General features: G+C 39.7%; 1 protein-coding gene across 1 annotated transcript in view; it reads right to left on the reverse strand.

The window, feature by feature from the left end:
* Positions 1–21,448, reverse strand: part of LOC133753306 (cytochrome b-245 heavy chain) — a 35,317-nt gene extending 13,869 nt beyond the window's left edge. Inside the window, exons 1-6 of the mRNA XM_062183826.1 lie at positions 21,373–21,448; positions 18,766–18,861; positions 17,391–17,501; positions 8,780–8,864; positions 6,697–6,842; positions 3,043–3,233 (exon numbers count right to left, since the gene is read on the reverse strand). Coding sequence (XP_062039810.1) covers positions 3,043–3,233; positions 6,697–6,842; positions 8,780–8,864; positions 17,391–17,501; positions 18,766–18,861; positions 21,373–21,417 — 674 coding nt within the window. The 5' untranslated portion in view covers positions 21,418–21,448. The remainder of the gene's footprint in view (positions 1–3,042; positions 3,234–6,696; positions 6,843–8,779; positions 8,865–17,390; positions 17,502–18,765; positions 18,862–21,372) is intronic.
* Between the last annotated feature and the right edge of the window lie 346 nt (positions 21,449–21,794).

A 21,794-nucleotide genomic window follows, 5' to 3' on the forward strand; every position in this document is an offset into this window, starting at 1 on the left:
ACTTAAAAGGAATATCTTACCACCACTTCTGACTAAATTAGAGGCAAAGAATAAAATATGTGATCTTGAGCAATGGAAAATATGTGCACTATCACAAGGAATATCTTTAATGTAATGTTATAGAGGGTAAGTCTTGGATCACCAATGCATCTTACTAAAGGAAGAATTTGTGCTTCTGTATCAAGTATCATTTTTATTTACAAACAAGCAAACAAAACTAGAAAAAGTACAAATAGAACAGGGTAACTGCTTTCCAATGAATTAGAAAAAGGCACCGATTCTATGAGGTCAGTCCTATAGGCAAACATTACCCTCTGTGGCAGGTACCCTGGTATAGTGGACAACCCAAACAGTTAGACACAGTAGCCCTGAGGCTTAACCTAAGTGCTTTGCTTATTGTCTAAAAATTGTCTAAAAATGAAACCCAAAGGTTGAAATCTATTTGAGAAGACATGACTATAGGGTGATAATAGCATTTTCAGAAATATCAGAACAGATAGAATGCACCTTGAAGTGTTAGAGCTCATTCATTTCAGTTCAATAAGTATGAACTAAAAAACAAGACAATGCTGGGTTAAATGGTGATGGAGGGAGGGAGGCACAAAGTTAGGTAAATCATGTCTCTGACTTTGAAGAACACACATGGCAGGGTCTTCAGAACATAGAAGAGAAACAGAAGGTCCTTTCCCAGTTTACCTTGAAGACCTAAATTTTATCATGCCATTTGATATTTTTTTGACAATGTTCTAATTCGAGGTTATTAACCACTCCTTTGTATCTGAGGCCTTGGGGAAGAGAATTACCATGTATCAAGCACCTATGATGTGCCAAAACTAAAGAAAGGCACTATACTCAAACTATTTCAGTCAATCCTCATAACAAACCTGAGGCAAGTATTACTACCCTAATTTTACAAAGAGTAGTGACTCAAAACAGGATGATTTGGCAACTCAAAGTGTATTGACTAACAAAAACCATTCTATTTCAAGCAAGACAGCCTGTGCTTCAAATCTCAGTTTCAGCCCTTACTACTTTGATGGCCTCAGGCAAATTATATAACTTCCTGTGAACCTCAGTTTATTTAGCTGTAAAATAGGTATGACAATACCTCATGAAAAGTTTATTTTACTAATCAATTGTCATGAGGTGTTAAAAAATGTTTAAAACAAAGAAAGAGTTCAAAAAAAGATACTAAAGTTCTCTTCATGCCCATGTTCAAGTGGAGAATAAATGATAGAAAGCCGATCTGCTTTTCTCCTTTTCATTGGTAGGACCAGTATTCCAGAAACCTGCATTTTAATCCCAGTTAAACTGCTACCTAGCCATGAGACTATGAGAAATCACCTAACCAATGTAAGTAGCAAATTCTCTTCAAATGGAGAATTTGTCCTCAGTCTTCTACAAAGGGAGATAGATATCTGTGAAACCTACAAATGAAGAATGCCATATTAGTAAACTACAGAGAGGGAAACATGCCTTTCAGAGAAACTGAAACCACTGGATTATGACTAAGTCTCATTGACAGATAACTCAATTTCTTAAGGAAAATTAAGAGGTTTTTTTTTTCTTTGCTTTCTTTTTTATTTGAGAGGCAGAGATACAGGCAGATAGAGAAAGAAAGAAAACAGGATGTGGGGGAGAGAAAGAAATTCCATCTGCTGCTTCACTCCTAAATGCTCACAATGATCAGGCTTGGGCAGGGCCAAAACTGGGAGCTGGGAAGAGAATCCAAGTCTCCCACTTGGGTGGCAGGAATCCAATTACTTGAGTCATAATCACCACCTCCCCGTGTCCACTTGAGCAGGAAGCTGGAGTCAGGAGCTAGAGCTGGGTATCAATGCAAGTAGCAAATTCTGGTTATCAAACCTAGGCACTCCAACATGGAAAGCAGGCATATTTGCAGGCTTCTTAACTGCTCAACCAAAGACTCACTCCAAGAGAATCTTTGTCTACACTGATTCCTCAGTGCTTAGAAATTATTTATCAAGGTCAAATTCATCAAGGAGGATTAGAATGCATACAGGGATGCCTCTCCCACCCTTCCCTTTTCATACTCATATCGTGGCCATCTCTAAACTTGGTTCTGAGCTGAAGGTTTGAACCATGAGCGTGTAATCCCCCTACCCCTAGTTTCCTGGAGTCCTATACCCATCAGGAAACTTCCCCAGGCCTGCCTTTGTGTGCAGGTGGTGTGAACAGTAAAAAAGGAAACCTGGTATCAAAAAGGATTCCCAATAAGGCAAACTTTCCCAAGCACGCATCCAGGTACCGCATATCTATTACAGCATGTATCACAGGCTGCTTTAGATCACCTGGGCTCCATTCCTAGGTAGCGGACTTACCAGCTGTGTGGCCTTGCCTACATATTTCACTGGTTTTAGTTTCAGATTCCTTGTGTGCAATACTATTCCCAGTAAATGAGGATAGTGAGAGTATCTATATATTTTGGGGACTAAAAGAAATATTTTATGTCAAATTCTTAGCACATAACCTGATGTAGAGCAAGTGCTCAATAGAAATTAGCAGCTACGTTTAATAGAGTAGAATGTTTGAAGACAATATCCATGTATTTTTCCTGCTAGTATTCCCATGGTGCCTGAGACAGCTCCTCATACACGGTAGGCAACCAATAAATGCTTATTGGCTTAGGTTGTAACTGATTGAACAGCAGAAAACCCCTTTAAAGTGATTAACCATTAAGCCCTCTATTTTGTGGGTTTGTCTAATTCAATAGTGACTAAGCCACAGGAGATATTGTTATAGACATCCAGGAGCCTACCAGTGCTCTCATCACGTTTTATACTCAAAGCTTGGTGTTTTTGTCAGGCTTGCTATAAATAACTGCATTATCAATACCAATTAGTTGGGTGTAAAAAACGAAAGTGCTGCTGAGAGGTTTTTATTGAACTGATATCTGCCATCCTTTCACGTTCCCTCAGTAGGCAGGTTGGCCACTCACCAGCAAGGTCACTGAGCTTCTTACAAGGCACCACATGTAAAAGAGAGACATAAAGTCCCTGGCCTCAGGGTTTAAACACTTACTCAGCTCCATGGATGGCAAGACCAATGAAGAATATGACGAAGAGATGGTGTGTGTACCAAAACACTTCAAAGTAAGACCTCCGGATGATTTTGGTGGAGGATGTGATGATAAGTATGAGGCACAGTGTGATGATAATTCCAGTGATGCCTGCCAACCGAGTTACAGCCACTAACAGGCCTCCTTCAGGGTTCTGTAAAATATAAGCACATACACACACTCACATTATGGTAGGCTCTCAAAGCAGGAGTACCCGTTTATGAACTGCCCAGTATATATAGCAATAGGTATTTTCACTGCCCCTTAGGATAATCCTAATCATCCAACACAGAGATATGGATTTGGAATAGGTATTCGTTTTAAAATGGCTTATATGGTTAAGATGCCATAGTAAATATGAATTGATACACTGAAGTATCAAATAAAAGAAATTGACTATAAAGTGTTATGAAAGTGTCTGGAGCGCTTTCTCCTTTGATTTGGGAGTGCTTTTCAGCAGATGTATTCTGGGAATGCCTAGCATCTTAGCCTAGGTTCGCCAGAAGCAAGCCCTGAGATGAAGAATCATGGTAAAGTGATTTAGAACAAAACCTGTTCCATGAGAAACTGGTAAGGGAATGAGGAATGGGACAGGAAAGAGGAAAAAGTCAAGCAACATGGTGATCTCAGAAAAAGCTTCACAGGCGATAGCCTCAGCTGGGTCCTGCAGAGGAACTCTGGAGAGCAAGGTCCACCACAAAGTTTATCTTGACTCAAAGCGAGGAATCTGTTTTCATGACTTGCACGCAAGTGTTATTGACAAAAGGTTACCCAGGGAGAGGTAACCATATAGGCCCTTCTAGATCTATGAGCCTATGGGCAAAGGACTTCAGTATCTCCAAGGCAGTCTTCTGAAGAAGGAATACAACTATAGATCATTGAAAATGAAAGCACTCAGAAGAGTGGAAGATGGGGCCGGCTCTGTGGGCGCAGTGGGTTTAAGCCCTGGCCTGAAGTGCCAGCATCCCATATGGGCACCGGTTCTAGTCCCGGCTGCTCCTCTTCTGATCCAGCTCTCTGCTATGGCCTGGGAAAGCAGTAGAAGATGGCCCAAGTCCTTGGGCCCTTGCACCCACGTGGGAGACCCAGAAGAAGCTCCTGGCTCCTGGCTCCTGGCTCCTGGCTTAGGATCAGCTCAGCTCCGGCCATTGCGGCCATCTGGAGAGTGAACCAGCAGATGGAAGACCTTTCTCTCTCTCTCTCTCCCTCTCTCTGTAACTCTTTCAAATAAATAAAATAAATCTTAAAAAAAGAGAGAGAGGAAGAGCACAGATATAGTCAAAGTGATCTAAGGAGATCTGAGCAGAGAGTGATAGCGTCTGCTCACCTTATTATGTTCATATCACCAATCTTATGTGTCATTTGGCAAACGATGAACAGTGTAAAGGTTAATTATTCAAAATATTGAGGGAAAAGAACTTCTGTTTTGTTTGATTCTGTCCCTAAGTATATCAGGCAAATTTTTCCCATGTCAGTCTGAGTATAATAAATTCTTTCACAAAATGAGTCTTCTATTATGAAATTTTCTTTTTTAAAAAAGAAAGATTTGTTTATTTATTTGAAAGGCAGAGTTACAGAGAGACAGGGAGAGACAGAGAGAGGTCTTCCATCCGCTGGTTCACTCCCCAGATGGCTGCAATGGCCAGTGGTGGGCAAGGCCAAAGCCAGGATCCAGGGGCTGCTTCTGGGTCTCCCATGTGGGTGCAGGGGCCCAGACACTTGAGCCATCCTCCTCTGCTTTCACAGGTCATTAGCAGAGATCTGGATCTGAAATGGAGCAGCCAGGAGATGAACTGGCGCCCACATGGCATGCTGGTGTCACAGGTGCAGCTTTTACCCGCTATGCTGCAATGCCAGCCCCTTATGAACTTTTCTAAATACAAGAAAACATGTTTGGAACTCAATATGATTGAGCCATCTTCCCAAGCCTTTGGGCACATGACTGTGACTCTGAGTTTCTCTGAGTGTAGGAAGCTTCAACAACTGCAGGGATGGAAGAAGTCCTTGCCTCTGGATATCCTCGTGACCGCCCTTGAGACCTGTTATGTCACTCCCAGGGCACCAAGCTTCTCGAGGCCTGATAAATGGTGGGCCACCACTCAGATGTTGTGGGTAAGAAAGAACACAGCACCACTGACAGCTGCCAGTTGGTGGCTGGCCGACGCTAACACCAGGCCAGGGGTGTTCCCTACTTCACATACGTAATTTCATAAAACACCAACCTCAGACTAAGTCATACTCTGACTGTGATGGAATGCAATAAACACAAGACCACTTTGAAATCATGTCTGAGCTCAGACCAAAACACAGGTAACTCCTGCCTCTTTACCTATTAAAGATATGGCCTCATTCTGTTCCTTCTGTCTCCTAGGGAAATATATTAAGCTACCTGGTCCTAGAACTATACCCAATTCTTAATAATAAACAATCTAGAGCAAAGCTTTGTTTTCCTAACCTCTCCTTCAAACCGTCTAATTTAAGACTAAATCTATGGGGCCAGTGCTGTGGCACAGCAGGTAAGGCCTCCAACTGCAGTACCAGCCATCCCATATGAATGCTGGTTCCTGTCCTGGCCGCTCCACTTCCAATCCAGCTCCCTGCTAATGTGCCTGAGAAAGCAGCAGAAGATGGCCCAAGTGCTTGGGCCCTTTGCACCCACGTGGGAGACCAGAAGAAGCTCCTGGCTCCTGGCTTTGGCCTGGCCCAGTGCTGGCCATTGCTACCATTTGGGGAGTGAACCAGCAGATGGAAGATCTCTCTCTCTCTGTATCTCTTCTTTTATAACTGTCTCTCTATAACTCTGCCTTTCAAATAAATAAATCTTTAAAACAAAAAAGAAAACTAAACCTTACAGCAAATTCCTCTTAACACCCCATGAGATGCCCCAGACTTGCTCATAGTGTGAACTTTCATTTGTTGTAGTAAGTAATAAATCAAATTTTGTTTGACTAAAAACAAAATCCTGGCTTTTCTGACTGGTAGGAATGGCCATGAGAGAGCCTGAGTTACTACAGGCTCCAAGGCACACATTCTCACAGGTGAGTTTAAGGAACTGGGAAGCATCTACAGATCCTCCATACACGGCATCAGAAAAGTGGGAGACATTCTCTCTGTATTCACATTCTTTTTTTTTTTTTTTTTTGACAAGCAGCGTGGACAGTGAGAGAAAGAGAGAAAGGTCTTCCTTTTTGCCGTTGGTTCACCCTCCAATAGCCGCCGCGACTGGCGTGCTGCGGCCGGCACACCACGCTGATCCGATGGCAGGAGCCAGGTGCTTCTCCTGGTCTCCCATGAGGTGCAGGGCCCAAGCACTTGGGCCATCCTCCACTGCACTCCCTGGCCACAGCAGAGAGCTGGCCTGGAAGAGGAGCAACTGGGACAGAATCCGGCGCCCCAACCGGGACTAGAACCCGGTGTGCTGGCTCCACAGGTAGAGGATTAGCCTAGTGAGCCGCGGCGCCAGCCATGTATTCACATTCTTATAACCTACAGACTTGTCCTGATGATTGGCCAACTTTTGTTGTGGTTCTAGCCATATCATGACCTTCACTCACTGAAATCTAGTCCTCAGCTTTAACTGCTTAGGGAACAATTGAATCAGGAAATGAATGGCTTACCTTGATTCTCTCTCGAACAAAATTGAGGTAAGTTTCATTCTTTTTGTCCCCAATTTCAGAGAGTGCTATCGAGTAATTATCAGAATTGTTGACTCGGGCATTCACACACCACTCCACATTGAATAGATGTGCAATTGTGTGAATCGCTAAAGAGGGCAAAAAAGAGAAACAAAGAAAGTGAAAGGTATGCAGAAATGTATTGTAAGCTGCTTTTCGGGCCATTGCCTCTGACTCAATGATGTCACAGGGAGAAACAGGGGTGGCCCAGGGCACTTATAAACAAGAACAGGATCCCCAGAATCAGCAAAGCAAGGCTATTCTAGTAGGTAAGTGCCTGCCCAATTGTGTTTTAATTGTGAAAAAATCACTTAAAGTCTCTGGTCTCAGTTTCATCATTTATAAAATGAGGATCTTGAACTATATGCACCTAAGACCTAATCAAGTCCTAAGATTCTAAAAACTAGCCTTGGTCTCTCAGGGTGGTGCTTTGTTCTGCTCTCACTGTCTCTTCCTAATATAGTTGCGCTCAAACATTCTTGAGCTGTCATGAACCTAATCGCTGACCAATTCATCTGACTCTGAAATTACTGATAAATGTGATTGAATTGATATAAGCCAATGGCCACAAGTGTGATTCCCTTAAAAAACAAACTGCATTCTTTATTTTAACATACACATGCATAGGGCTTACTAGGTGTCAAGTATTGTTATAAGTTCTTTACAATTACTTCACTTGTAATTGAGTCAATGATGTAGGTGCTGTTTACTGTCAGCTCATCTTGGAGATGAGGGAATGGAGACATCCATTTATTTAACAGTTTGGCCAATGTCACCAATCTAGGAAGTAACAGAATTAGGAGCCAAATCCAAGCAGTTTGGCACATGAATCTGCAACACTAACCAGTAAACTATGCTACTTTCTAACAAGATTTTGTCACATTTCTTTTGAACTATTTCATTTACCCCATCTCAAAAAGCCTACATGATCTAGTAGGAACAGAAGAACCCATTAAGATCTGTAATCTAAGCTTATTTTACTTGGATTAGGAATGAACTCTGAGGTAGAGTAAAAGTCTGTTGCGGCTCAGTAGGCTAATCCTCCGCCTTGCGGAGCCGGTACACCGGGTTCTAGTCCCGGTCGGGGCACCGATCCTGTCCCGGTTGCCCCTCTTCCAGGCCAGCTCTCTGCCTGTGGCCAGGGAGTGCAGTGGAGGATGGCCCAAGTTCTTGGGCCCTGTACCCCATGGGAGACCAGGAGAAGCACCTGGCTCCTGCCATCAGAACAGCGCGGTGCGCCGGCCACAGCGCGCCTACCGCGGCGGCCATTGGAGGGTGAACCAACGGCAAAAAGGAAGACCTTTCTCTCTGTCTCCCTCTACTGTCCACTCTGCCTGTCAAAAAAAAAAAAAAAGTCTGTTGTGATCATCGCTGTGTGGATCTATTGTCTGCCACATGAATTATTTATTAAGAAATTGGTGGACACTGGATAAGGGCCCAGATATGCACCTTTTTACACTTATACCACTAGCCTAATGATTATTATATATATTATATAATGATTATTATATATATATACACTCATATATGTATAATGTTTATGTATAATATCATCATCATCATCATCACCACCACAATGAAGATATTTAGCTGCCAAAAAATTTCTAAAGGGATTCTCAATTTTTTGGCTCCTATAGGTTTACTGCAGAAAATCCACAGATCCATGTGTGCAACCATTTGGTGGAATGAATAAAAGCTCTCATGTGTACTAACAAACATTTGTTATGTTAAAAGTAATGGAAAAAGATGAGGATGATTGGACTGACTTTTCCCATGATACATTTTCATTTGTATAGGCAGATCCTAAGATGTTAAAGTTTTAAGACCTTGAGGAATAAATCCTAATATTGAAATGACAAAAAGAACAGTAAATACTTTAACAGAACTCTTTCAAAAAGGGCAACATATCTGACCACCATCTAATATACCTATTAAAGCTGATATCTTGCAAAAAGTCACTTAAGAATGAAGAGATATTTCTGGTTCAAAATTTTCTTCACAATTTCAAATATTTCAATAAACTTACCAGAATGAAGTGCAATCATCCATGCCACCATTTTATGAAAAGTGAGATTTCTGTCCAGTTGTCTTCGAATTCTTGTTGAGCAGCACTTTGGAGTAATGGAGAAAGAACGAAATAAGAATTATTAACAAGAAATCCTTCTGTGTACTAGATATTTGATGAGCATCATCTCATTTAACTCTCACGACCACCCTAAAAACTTTACCACACTATTTGAAAGATGATGGAACTGAGACTCAGAGAGTTGTAACCAACTTCCTCAGGTCAAACAGACAATTAAGCAACATAGCCAACTTCACCAGCTTGTTTTTTGTTTTCATATCAGTGCCATGAAGTCTCTCCTGAAATCCACTGTTCAATGGTGTAAAAAGAATTTGGAAAGTGAACATATCTAACCACATAGTTTCTTGTACCAATTAATTTATTCAACAAATAGGAAATAAGGAAATTTATATAGGACAGCTCTTCCTCACATACCTGACAGTCTAATTGAGGAACAGTTCCAGAACAAGTGGAAAGTTCCCAAACAACACTTCTTCAGGACAGACTTTATGGGAGGAAAAAGAAAGGTTCACTTGCCCACATAGGTCAGAGGCGTCATAATGAATATCACTGACAAAATAATAATAGCATAAATAGCAGTAACTAATATTTGTCAAGAGTTTGTTGGGGCTGGCACTGTCGCATAGCAGCTAAAGCTGCTGCCTGTAGTGCCACCATCCCATATGGGCGCTGGTTCTAGTCCCAGCTGCTCCACTTCCTATCCAGCTCTCTGTTATGGCCTGGGAAAGCAGAAGATGGCCCAAGTCCTTAGGCCCCTGCCCCTATGTGGGACACCCAGAAGAAGCTCCTGGCTCCTGGCTTTGGATCAGCCCAGATTTGGCCGTTGCGGTCATTTGTGGAGTGAACCAGCAGATGGAAGATCCCCCCCCCCACCTCTCTGTAACTCTACCTTTCAAATAAATAAATAAATTTTTATAAGAAAAAAATGAGAGTTTGTGCAAGGAACTGCTTTAAGTGTTTTATGTGAAGCTGGCATTGTGGTGAAGCAGATAAAGCTGCTGCCTGTGATGCAAATATCTTATATGGGTGCCACTTTGAGACACAGCTGCTCCACTTCTCTTCCAGCTCCCTGCTAATGCTCCTGGAAAAGCAGCAGATGATAGCCCAGTGCCCCCAAATGGGAGACTGGGGAGAAGCTCCTGGCTCCTGGCTTCAGCCTGGCCCAACCCCATTTGGGGAGTGAACCAGTGGATTGAAGATTCTCTCTCTCTTTCTCTCTCTCTCTGTTTGTGCATGTATGTGTGTGTGTGTGTGTGTCTCCCTCTTTCTCTGTCATTCTGGTTTTCAAATAAATAATTTTTTTTAAAAAATTTGTTTTATATATACTGACTTATTTAATTCTTACATCAATCCTATTAGAAGAGTTGGTGTTGTAGCACAGATCTTATATCAGACCTTATATCAGATATATACCAGATCTTATATCAGAGTGACAGTTCAAGTCCCAGTAGTTCCACTTCCATTCCAGCTCCCTTTTAATGTGCTTTGGAAAGCAGTGGATGATGGTCCAAGTAGTTCGCCCTGCCACCCATGTAGGAGGTGTGGATGGAGTTCCAGGCTCCTGGTTTTGGTCTGGCCCAGCCCTGGGCTCTTGTAGCTATTTGGAGAGTGAACCTCTTTCTCTCTCTCTCCCTCTCTATCACTTTGACTTTCAAATAAACAAATAAATATATTTTTAAAAAACTTAATGAGATTTTACCTCATCCCAGTAAGAATGGCTTTCATCCAAAATTTAAAAAGTAACAAATGCTGGCTAGGATGTGGAAAAAAGGTACCCTAATACACTGTTGGTGAGAACATAAACTAGTACAACCATTATGGAAGACAGTATGATGATTCCTCAGAAATTTGAAAATAGATCTACCATATAACCCAGCCATCCCATTCCTGGGAATGTACCCAGAATAAATGAAATCAGCATATGGAATAGAATATGATCCAGAAAAAAAAATCCTGGAAGGAAGGTGCCATTATCAACACCATATAACAGATTAGGAACCAAAGGTATAGAAAGCATACCTTGTCAGAGGTCACATAGATTATAGATTAGAATGCTGAGATTTAAACCAAGCCATCTGATACCAGAGTTTATTAATATTCTGATATTTCACAACTTACATGATTACTGTGACATTAAAAATAGTATTTTGGTCCATATCTTTGTGTACTTGTCCTATCTGTATATGTTAGAAAATGTATTTTGAATCTGGATTCAGGCCAATGCTCAAATCAGGAAAAAAAGATCTGGCTTATGGTGTAATTAGAGCTTTGCACTGCTGAATATCAACTGCTTGTTCAGGCCATTTTGTTCCAGAATCTAAATGTTCTGCCACTTAGATTCAGAGAGCTTTAAGAAGAAGAAAATGAAGTAGCAAAAAAAAAAGTAGGCATTTAAAATACCATTTTAGGGGCCGGCACTGTGGTGCAGCAGGGTAAAGCCCTGGCCTGAAGCGCCAGCATCCCATATGGGTGCCGGTCCTAGTCCCAGCTGCTCCTCTTCTGATCCAGCTCTCTGCTGTGGCCTGGGATAACAGTAGAAGATGGACCAAGTCCTTGGGCCCCTGTACCCACATGGGAGACTTGGAAGAAGCTCCTGGCTCCTGGCTTCAGAACAGCTCAGCTCTGGCCATTGCGGCCATCTGGGGAGTGAACCAGCAGATGAAAGACCTCTGTCTCTACCTCTCTCTGTAACTCTGTCTTTCAAATAAATAAAATAAGTTTAAAATAAAATACCATTTTAAATATTGAGTTTTAAAAATTATATTTAACTTAAATATAGGGATATTTAATATTTGGCTTACTTGTTTGTAATAAAATATTCCAATTTTATAGAGAAATATAATTGCATGGACAAGTGTTATTACTCTACTATCACTTGGTTAGCCACACCTAGGGAGAACAGGTTGTTTGGACCATGAGTGCAGATTCATGGAATTGCAAAAATACTAGGAAGGAAGACACTGGGGATTCCAGAAAAATGGAAGAAAAAAAAGATTAGGCTTTATTGAGTGTCTTCTGTGATCCAACTCATTTGCCCATAATCATTCCCTCATTTAATGCAACTAGATAAGCACTATTGTCCTCATTTTACAGACAAGGAAGCTAAAAATAAAATCTCTCATTGGCTGGAATTCAAGTTTATTTGTCTACCAAGGTTCATGGCCTCTTCCACAAAACCAAATGCAAGGATATAGTCATTATTATTCTAAGTGCCTAAAAATCTGAGACAAGAATTTAAGTCCTAGTGTCTGAAAATACTAACCGATAGAACAAAAAAGGGAGAGAGTGATCCAACATGGGAAGCAGGATACACAGCAGACTAATAGAATGGAGGATGTCCTAAATAGCACTCTGGCCTCAGAATCAGCCCTTAAGGCATTCGGATCCGGCTGAAAAGCCCATGAGAGTATTTCAGGCATGGAAAGCCAAGACACTCTGGCAAAAAAAAAAAAAATGACCTAAATGAAAGATCTCTGTGAGTGAGATCGCAGTGGAAAGAACAGGTCATCAAAGAAGGAGGTACCTTTCTCTGAAGGAAGGAGAGAACTTCCACTTTGACTATGACCTTGTCTAAATATGATAAGAGTCAGTGAACTCAAAAGGCTTCCATAGCTATGGCAACTCATGACAAGAGCCTAGGGTGATTACTGATGCCATAAACAACAGTGTCAACTTGTTAAGTCAACAACAGGAGTCACTGTGCACTTACTCCTCATGAAGGATCTCTGCCCTTAATGTGCTGTACATTGTGATTCAATGCTATAACTAGTACTCAAACAGTATTTTTCACTTTGTGTTTCTATGTGGGTGCAAACTGTTGAAATCTTTACTTAATATATACTGAACTGATCTTCTGTACATAAAGAGAATTGAAAATGAATCTTGATGTGAATGGAAGGGGAGAGGGAGCGGGAAAGGGGAGGGTTGTGGGTGGGAGGGAAGTTATGGGAGGGGGGAAAGCCATTGTAATCCATAAGCTGTACTTTGGAAATTTATATTCATTAAATAAAAGTTTTTTAAAAATTGTAAAAAAAAAAAGAATTTAAGCCCAAGTACTCCATCTGGAAGGTGACCACAGAAGATGAGGATGGTAGAAATGAAACTAGAAAGGAACAGGAAACAATAAAGGGCGTATTACCAAATAAGCTACACTATCATATCATATCAAAACCCCACACCAGAGAACTCTAGGATAGTAAAATAAAACTCATCCCAGATATTTTTTTTTGTTTCCTTAGTTTTTCAGTTTTTGCTTAAGTGGTTATGAAGATTGAATGTTTGTCCATTCATGCTGACCCATCATTGTTGGCTAAGGGCCACTCTCAGGGTTTGAGGCTTGTCCTAGGAGAGGGCTGAATGAAAATCCCTAGGTAGAGAATGACTGGTGCTTTCAGAAGGCAGGTGCCCCAGGAACTGGAACTGTCAGTGCTTAGGGAATAGGGGGGAGCGCCAACAGCTCCATTACAACTGAGCAGCCATGGAGCTGAAGGGAGGATCAAGGCCCTTAAAACAAGGAAATAGCTTATTTTCTACTTTGTTGATGAAAAAGTGACTGATACTGTTTTCTTATGTATAACCTTGTTGCCTTTTGTGTTTATTTCAAGGACTGAAAGTTGTTTTTCTGCTTTGTATCCTTCACCTTTACCACTTTAAGGAAATAAATTTTCCTTTTCCCAATTGTCATGTTCCTCTGTGGTTTCTTAGAGTTCTGGTGGTAGGCAGAATTCTAAGATGATCCCGAATGACCTTATATAATCTCCTCCTCTTGACTTTAGATGAGGCCCGTGAGTATGAAGAGATATTATTCCAGTGATTTTGTTATATAATATGGCAAAAAGGATTTTACACAGTTAATTAAAGATTCAAGTTGACTTTAAGAGGGAGCTTATCTGTGTAGGCCTGACCCTGAACTCCCAAAATCTGGGCCTAGACGTCACAGATGAAGGAAGTCAGAAATTTGAAACATAAGGATTTAATGCAAGGTTCCTGGCTTGAAGATGGAGAGGGACATGTGGCAGGGAATGCAGGGGCCGCTAGGACCTGAGAATGGCTTCTGGATGACCAGCAGCAAGGACAGGGACTTCAGTCCTGCAACTTCAGCAAGCTGAATTCTGCCAATAAGAATGAACCTGGAAGATGATTTTTTACTGAGAATTCAGCACAGTAGACACCTTAATTTCCATTTGTGATACACAGAGCAGAGAGCCCAGCTACAGGGTGCTGAACTTCTGATCTACAGAACTGACAACTATTATGGGGGAGTTGTTTTAAGCCATTACATTTACAGTAATTGGTTACACACAGTAATAGACAGCTATTATACTTGTTGTCATACTGGATTGGTGAAACTACACTAGAGTCCTCAAAATCAGAGAATGGGAATTAGTAGAGTTGGAAAGAGTAACTGAATTACATTTGAAAGCAAGTTTTGCCTTCAGATACACCTGTCTGGGCTCTCTGCTCTGCCACTTAGCTGTGTGTCATTGAACAATGTATTGAGTCCTGTTTCCAGATCTGTATAATTATCCTAGTAGTTTCTTCATAGGCTTGTTGCATAGATGAAGGGATATGCTTGGGAAATATGATATCAATTCAGTAATACTGTTTTAACTTAATAGGTAGTCTTTCAAAGTTAGTTAATATAAAACATATACACTTTATTAAAAAGGAAAAACAGGTTACCAGTCACTAATGGGCCAGTGGAATGGGTCCTACCAGGGCACTAATCCCTAATCTTCCCCAGCTGCCCTATTTGAGGTGGTAAGAAATAATAAACTAATCCAAAGGAAAGCCACAAGTCATGCTGATGCTGAGCTTTCAAGAATACTACCTCTTCACCACTTCCTAAAAAAAAAAGAGGAAAGAGGACCAGTTGGTAGGCGGGAAGGAAGGATTTTGTTGTCTGTAATTAGCCAGGATCATTCTGTTCTTCTGCTACATAGAGATACCACTTCTAGACACTGAGTCACTTCTGAATTATCGACAGTCACTTACCAGTTACCCAAGTTGCCATAATGTTCCATAGCTTCCTCACTGAACTACCTCTGCTTGTTGCCATCAGCATCTATGGGGAAGTTCCTTTGTTACTGACACTGAGAGCCTTGCTCAAGTGCAATAAACTGCCATTCTAATGCAAAGGAGATTATTGTGTCACCTAGGCAGATTTCTATGCTCTACTGAAACTGTGAGTGAGAAAACACATTTCAAAAAATGAGAAGTGGAACTAAAAAGAAGTATATATTTAATGGAATATAACATGAATGGTGCAGCAACCTGAAATCTCTGTTTAATGTACATGTGGTCTCACTAGATGCACCACTAATGTATCTCAATTAGATAGTTTTATACAAGTTGGGAGATGTAAAAACTGGCCTTGAATCCACAGAACATAAGCAAAGAAGTTGACAGTAAATTTCATACCTGGTGACAGTGATAAATATGAAGAATACCACTTTATTTGCATCGTGTTATTTATAGTTTTGAAATATCATGTTTATTTCCTCTATAAAACCATTACTATCTAATCCAAGCCATAGCTCCCTCTTTACTTGGTATTCCTAGTGATTTCTTAGCACATAGATGACATTCAACAAAAGTTTGTTAACTGACAACCCACTGACTGACAGACTCAATCAGTTAGTATACTTTTAGAATAGCAAATTCATCCTTACATTTGCATTATTTGAGCTGGTTTTTAAAAATAAATCTAATTTTTTCACATTCCGCAAGAGTCATACATTTTTCATTAACATGTAATAATTCTATATATTTATGGAGTATATCTAAAATATTTAGACAGAAGGAATATATTCTAGCATTCCACTGCACAGCAGGGTGACTGTGATTCACAATACTCTATTATATATTTTATAAACAACTAGAAGACAGGAGCTTGAATGCTCCAGACAGAAGGAATCGATAAGAAGATAGAAATCCTAATTACCATGATTTGATCAGTTCATGCTGTACTAACTTCTTAAAATATCACTCTGACTTGTTTTTCAGAAAAAAAAAAAAAAAAAACACCAAAAAACTATGAGACAGAAAGCCCAGGAGGCTTGCACTAGACCACAAGGTTAAAAATAGAGCCACATTGAGGGCCTCTGATTCCCAGACTGTATAAGGTAACAGATAAGATCTCACACTCTCATCTTCCTGTTTCTTTCTGATGTTAAGACTAGGACTGCCATCCAGTTAGAAATAAATTTCTGCATGGCAAGTTTGGATTAATGTATGCTGAGCCCTATACTGTCTACATATCCCTAAACAAAACGGGATGAGATTCTTGTCTTTCCTGGAGTGCAGGATTGCAGTAAGGTGGGTGGATGTGAACCTGGGATTTTCTTTCCCAGTTTACCAGAAGAATTACTAAGCAATGATTGATCAATACTTCTATAAACTGAACAGAAGTTCTGTGGCTGTTTAGTTCTCCCAGTGTCCTACTACTAAGTTCTTGCACTTACAGCATTTCTACCCTAGATTATTTGAAGTATCCCAACACTAACATGTGATGGATTTCATGATAGGAAGTTTAGATGACACACAGAAAGGTGAATGGGCTTTGGGGGCACGATGACTTGTTTTGAATCCTACCACTGCCATTTAATTTTGGTCCCACCTCACTTGCTAAAAGTGCAGATTTCATGACTTGAGTTATATGAAGCTTCCATGAATGGCAGCTATTGTGATTTCCAACATTAGTCATAGTACACTCAGTTTAATCCAAGTTGTAAAAGAAGTTTAACTTGCAGAATTTACATTTCAGATAGCAAATCTCAGAAAGATGGACACGTCAGTCTATCAAAGAAAATTGTTTGCTGCTAGTTTTAAAAAAAATATTCTCTTATATAAAGATTTGATTACAGAGCTGGGCTTCTGTGCAATTTGAAGAGTGGCCTCATTTCATCCATGTCTTTGGAGAACCTCATGTGGATCTTTGTTCCTGGGCCACAAGAAGTATAAAGGCTGCCATTACAACATGTGCTGTTCGTAGGTCATATCAACTCAACAGCACTGTAGCTTTGGCTTGTGGGGTAACAAGGATTTCCTAACAAGCCATTCTGGTGAAAACACTGCCTATTTCTCAGGCCTTACTTCCTCTAAATAGAAAGCATTTAAGTAGAGGTAGGGAGAATGAAACAGAATTGTGCCTCCTTAACAACATTTGTCAAATGTCCACTGGGAACCGATGATATATCACATACCATTCTTTTCAAAAGTTAGCTCATCAAAAAGTTAAATCCAGTGAAATTTTATCTCTGTGGTTTCTTCAAGTGAGGAAATGATTTGGACATCCTTATAATCAATGTTTAATACCAAGTGCTATTGCTAGGTTTTTATTATTATTATTATTTTTTGGTGGTCATTATGTGACAGAGTTTGTGGCTTAAATAAGGAAACTTATCACAAAATTTTCCAGAAGAAAAAAATCATAACTTTCTGGAGTATCTTTAAATTCTTCTTTTTATTTTTTCTTGCTTTTCCTGAGACAGGACGTTTTGCTTTATGGCCTTTAAGTATTTGATAAACTTAGTAAAATGTTTGCTCTTACCGCACTGGAACCCCTGAGAAAAGAGAGCAGATTTCGACAGACTGGAAGCAGGATCAGCATGCAGTTGAAGTTCAGGCAGGCTGCAGGGGCCCTGGCCAATGGCAGTGCTGCCTAGAAGAGGCAAGAGAGGGAATAGAGTGACTCCTGTGAGCACAGAATGCACCTGTCCCCACTCTCATTGTTCCCCGTAAGAGGCCACATGCAGTGACAAGTGATCCAGAAAGGAAGGTCCTTCAGAGCCATGGGTTGTCCTTTAGGGCTGCCTGGGACCCTTGGTTTTAATCGGAAATGGACCCTTTCCTAAACTCAGCATTTTATTATGAAAAGTTTCAAACATAAAGGGATGTTGAAAGAAATTTTCAATAAAGGCTTGTTTATCTGTCCCTGAGATTACACCTTTTACACTTTACCATACATGCTATATCAAATATCAATCTTTCTATCTCTTTCCATTCATCTTATTTCTTCATGTATTTCAAAGTAAGTTGCAAACACCAGTTTATTTTTTGTAAGTATTTAAATGTTCATATCAATAACTGCAATTCAGTAGCAAAACTGGGCTTCTTAAATATTTTAAACAAAGTATTCTTTGTGCATAGACAGATCTTAACAGTAACTTAAACTGGTATGGTGTAATGCTTTGGTATTAGAATTATTAGCTTAATGATGTCTAAAGATGTTGCATATTTTGGAGGAAGAAAGAATCAGCAAAATTATAATAATGCTGTATAATTATATCATAATTATTAAATGTGTGGATTATCAAAGGTATTATAATTAACATAAAGTAATTAGTTCATAGTTTCAGCATGACATAACAAAAGCTGTGTTCTGGGGAAGTTGCAATTGCAATTATTTTTGTTTGTCATGAAGAAGAGGACTGACATTCAAGGAAACTGAGATTACTGAAGGACACAAGGAACTTGAAGAAGTTCCTCAAAATCTCCAAATGTAGAGAGATGTCAATTTTCTAAAGATTATTTCACAACATGTCACCCAGAGCAGGACTGTTTGTGCATAAACGTGGTAGGAATCAGATGACTTGGAAAATAGGGGAAGTTCCATTTTTCCCACATGTGTAACCCAGGATGGATTGCTCCAACTTGGCCTTCCATTCCAGAGTTAGTATATTGTGTTTCTCCTTTAAACACAATAATGGCGAATGGCTCTTGAGAAGGGAGCCCCTTCTACCACACTTTTGTTTGTCTCATGCTAAAAGACCTCAAGAGACTCTTGCCCACTAAGGTGCATTGGAGGGAATGAGACAGATGGTGCTGTCTGGATTGGTCAGAACATTTATTTAAAATAGGAACAAGAAATGTTTGACTAGATATGTGAACCAGACAATATTTCAGGAAATGGAACTTATACTTACCCCAAGAAGTTTTGTAGTATAGTAATACTTCTTTCCAAAGGCATAAACCCAGTAGTACCACACAAAGAGGAAGACATTCAGCCCCAGCCAAACGAACTGCACAAACAGAAATAACTACGTGAAGTTTTCATGTTTCAACAGGCAGATCCCACACAAGACTGTGTAGCAGGATTTGTGTAGAGACAAGACATCAAGGCCTTTTAACAGGAAGTAGTCTTGTTTATTTATGCCTGGCATCAGGCCCAGATAGAATATCTTATTTAATAGCCTGAGCCCCAGACAAAAAGGAGTATTTTCTTATATATGGTTTTAGCCTCTTTTCTTCCTTATATGGTTACATGCATACATTTGATTGACTATTCTAATGTTACATGGCGGCCACAGGAATTGATACAACTCTGCCCATGCATACATAATTACTGATGATGCTGTGTGGCAAGGGTTAACATCATTGCCTTGTGCTGGCAAGCAGAACCTGAAATGGTTACATATGCACAGATAATAACTACAGTTGAAGCATTCATGGGCAAGCAGATAACAGCCTCATTTCATTCCCAGGACAGATGCCTCCCTTTTTCTTTTTCTGACCTTGGGAAGGCCTCTACCACAATTTTAATCATGTCAGTTAGAAACATGTTTAATTAAAAGACAAAAGCCTCTACCACAACTGGAGTCAGATATGGGTCAGGACTTCCCTAAATCCAGACTTTGACAAAGGTGGTTACCAAAATGGGTGTTAACCAGCTTAGATTATTTTCTATAACTGTAATCTTTCTATTCTGTGTTACTGTTATTGTTTTACTACTTGGCCAGTATTTTAGGTTATTATCAGTCTATCTCTTTTACCTCGACTTCTGTTCCTAACTTTCCTCTCTACTTGTTATTTTTTGAAGGAGGAGATACTTAGCAGGAGTGAGGGAATGAGGAGCATGGGATTTAAAAACAAAGCACTTTCTAGACTGTGATAGCTCATTACAGTCCAGGCATTGATTTTTATCAACTAGTGACATTGCCCTGTCCTCTGCCTTCAGTTCTGTAATGATAATCGCTTAACTGCTTTGAAGGTATTAAATGTCCATAGATGCTGGAGAACAATCTCTCCTGACAAAGAAGAAGGTCCTAAAGCAAATTTTCAATTTCCTGACCTGATCATGTTTTCTTACTCTAGCTCTCCAGGCTAAGTCTTCATTTCTAAATATATGAGTGCATAATTCAAAAGAAGAGAATTTCCTGGGAAAAATTGGAGAGCTTAAAAATATAATTTCAACTTGTCTTCTGTAGGAATAATCTCTTAAAATGGTGATAAGAAATCAAGTTTATAGTTTTCAATATTCAGAAAAATTCTGTATTGCATTAGAACATTGGTTTGGAATAAAATATGTTCTCTAATAACAAAATATATTTTATTTTTATTTTATTTGTGCCCCTAATTTCTAGCTCTAAAATTTAGACTCAATACATTTCATGATAAATTCTCATAAAGTTCTTTTTGTAAGTTTTTTAGACATATGTATGATGCTTCCATTGACAATTTGGAAAGCTACTTAGAAATCACATTTCTACCTACCCAATTTGTCCATGGTTGCTTCACTGAGACCACCATCTTAAGAGAATAGTTGATCTTTATGTTAAAGAACACAGAATCATACAGAAATAAATGTCTATTTGAAAATCAGTTGCATCTTTACTTATAAAGATACTTCTCAATATAGTTTATTTTTTTACAGAAGTATAGGTAACTTATTTCAGTTTCCCTCTCTTGAGTATTTATAAACTTCATATATACCTCAAGTTTAGACCTCAGAGAAAAGAACATACTTATATTTTAAAAGCAATGTGCGGGGCTGGTGCTGTGGCACAGTAGGTTAATCCTCCACCTGTGGTGCCGGCATCCCATATGGGCACCAGTTCTAGTCCCAGCTGCTCCTCTTCCGATCCAGCTATTATGGAGTGGAAAAGCAGTGGAACATGGACCAAGTGCTTGGGCTCCTGCGTGTGTGTGGGAGACCTAAAAGAAGCTCCTGGCTTCAGATCAGAGCAGTTCTGGCCATTTGGGGAATGAACCAGCAGCTGGTAGACCTTTCCCTCTGTCTCTCCCTCTCACTGTCTGTAACTCCACTTCTTAAATTAATTAATTAATTAATTAATAAACAAATAAATTTTTTTAAAAGAAGAAATGTGAGAACTTTGATTCTGTTAGGGGTAACTGCTGAAATAAGAGCCAATTTCCATACTGTGTCAGTCGTGTTTTGTTATTTGGAAAATGGTCTAAAATATCAATTGGCCATTTGTCTCTAGGTAAACATTAGTAAGCAACTTAGGATCAGGATCATTACTATGAAATATCTTTTACTCCCTCTATGAAGAACTGGTTAATTATGTACCCTGAGGAACTCAGAAATAAGGTAGCAAAAGTGAGCCCCCCAAATAATTCATTCCTTAATTAATTATTTAATGAATTTGCAGTAAGGATCTCAGTCAGCTTTTCAGATAGATGTTTGTTCACAAAATAAATCAGTTTCAACATGATTTCTCAAACAAATAGAAAAGTTTTGCTCTATTTTAGCTCCCAAGAGAATTCATAATTTATCTCTTTCTGGTACTTACAATAACGAAGATGGAGAGTCCTTCATTCTCAACCCAGTTCCCCATGGTGACAGAGGTGCACCGTGTTGTGTCTGCACTTCTATACTGTGCTGCTTATTCTCATAAGGAAATGAAAACAGAAGTCACGGGGCAATCTGTTTCCTTTTCTATGATCAGAAATTAGCTAACCATTGGTCAACTGCAAAGCTTATTTACATAGTAAATTTAAATCTTTACACCACAAAAATTACAGTTGACAAAAAAAATCAACAATGATCCAATCACATCTAAACAGTGGAAAATAAAACCAATTTCAACAATTTTTCAATAATGCTGCAATTCATAGGAGGCATTTTTCATAGTGAATTATCCTTTCACTAGCCAGTTATCTGCTAACAATTCTTGTGTCCTTCAACTAGTCATGACTTGGTGCTGAGTAAACA

This window comes from Lepus europaeus, chromosome X (assembly GCF_033115175.1).
Source record: "Lepus europaeus isolate LE1 chromosome X, mLepTim1.pri, whole genome shotgun sequence".
Lineage (NCBI taxonomy): Eukaryota > Metazoa > Chordata > Mammalia > Lagomorpha > Leporidae > Lepus > Lepus europaeus.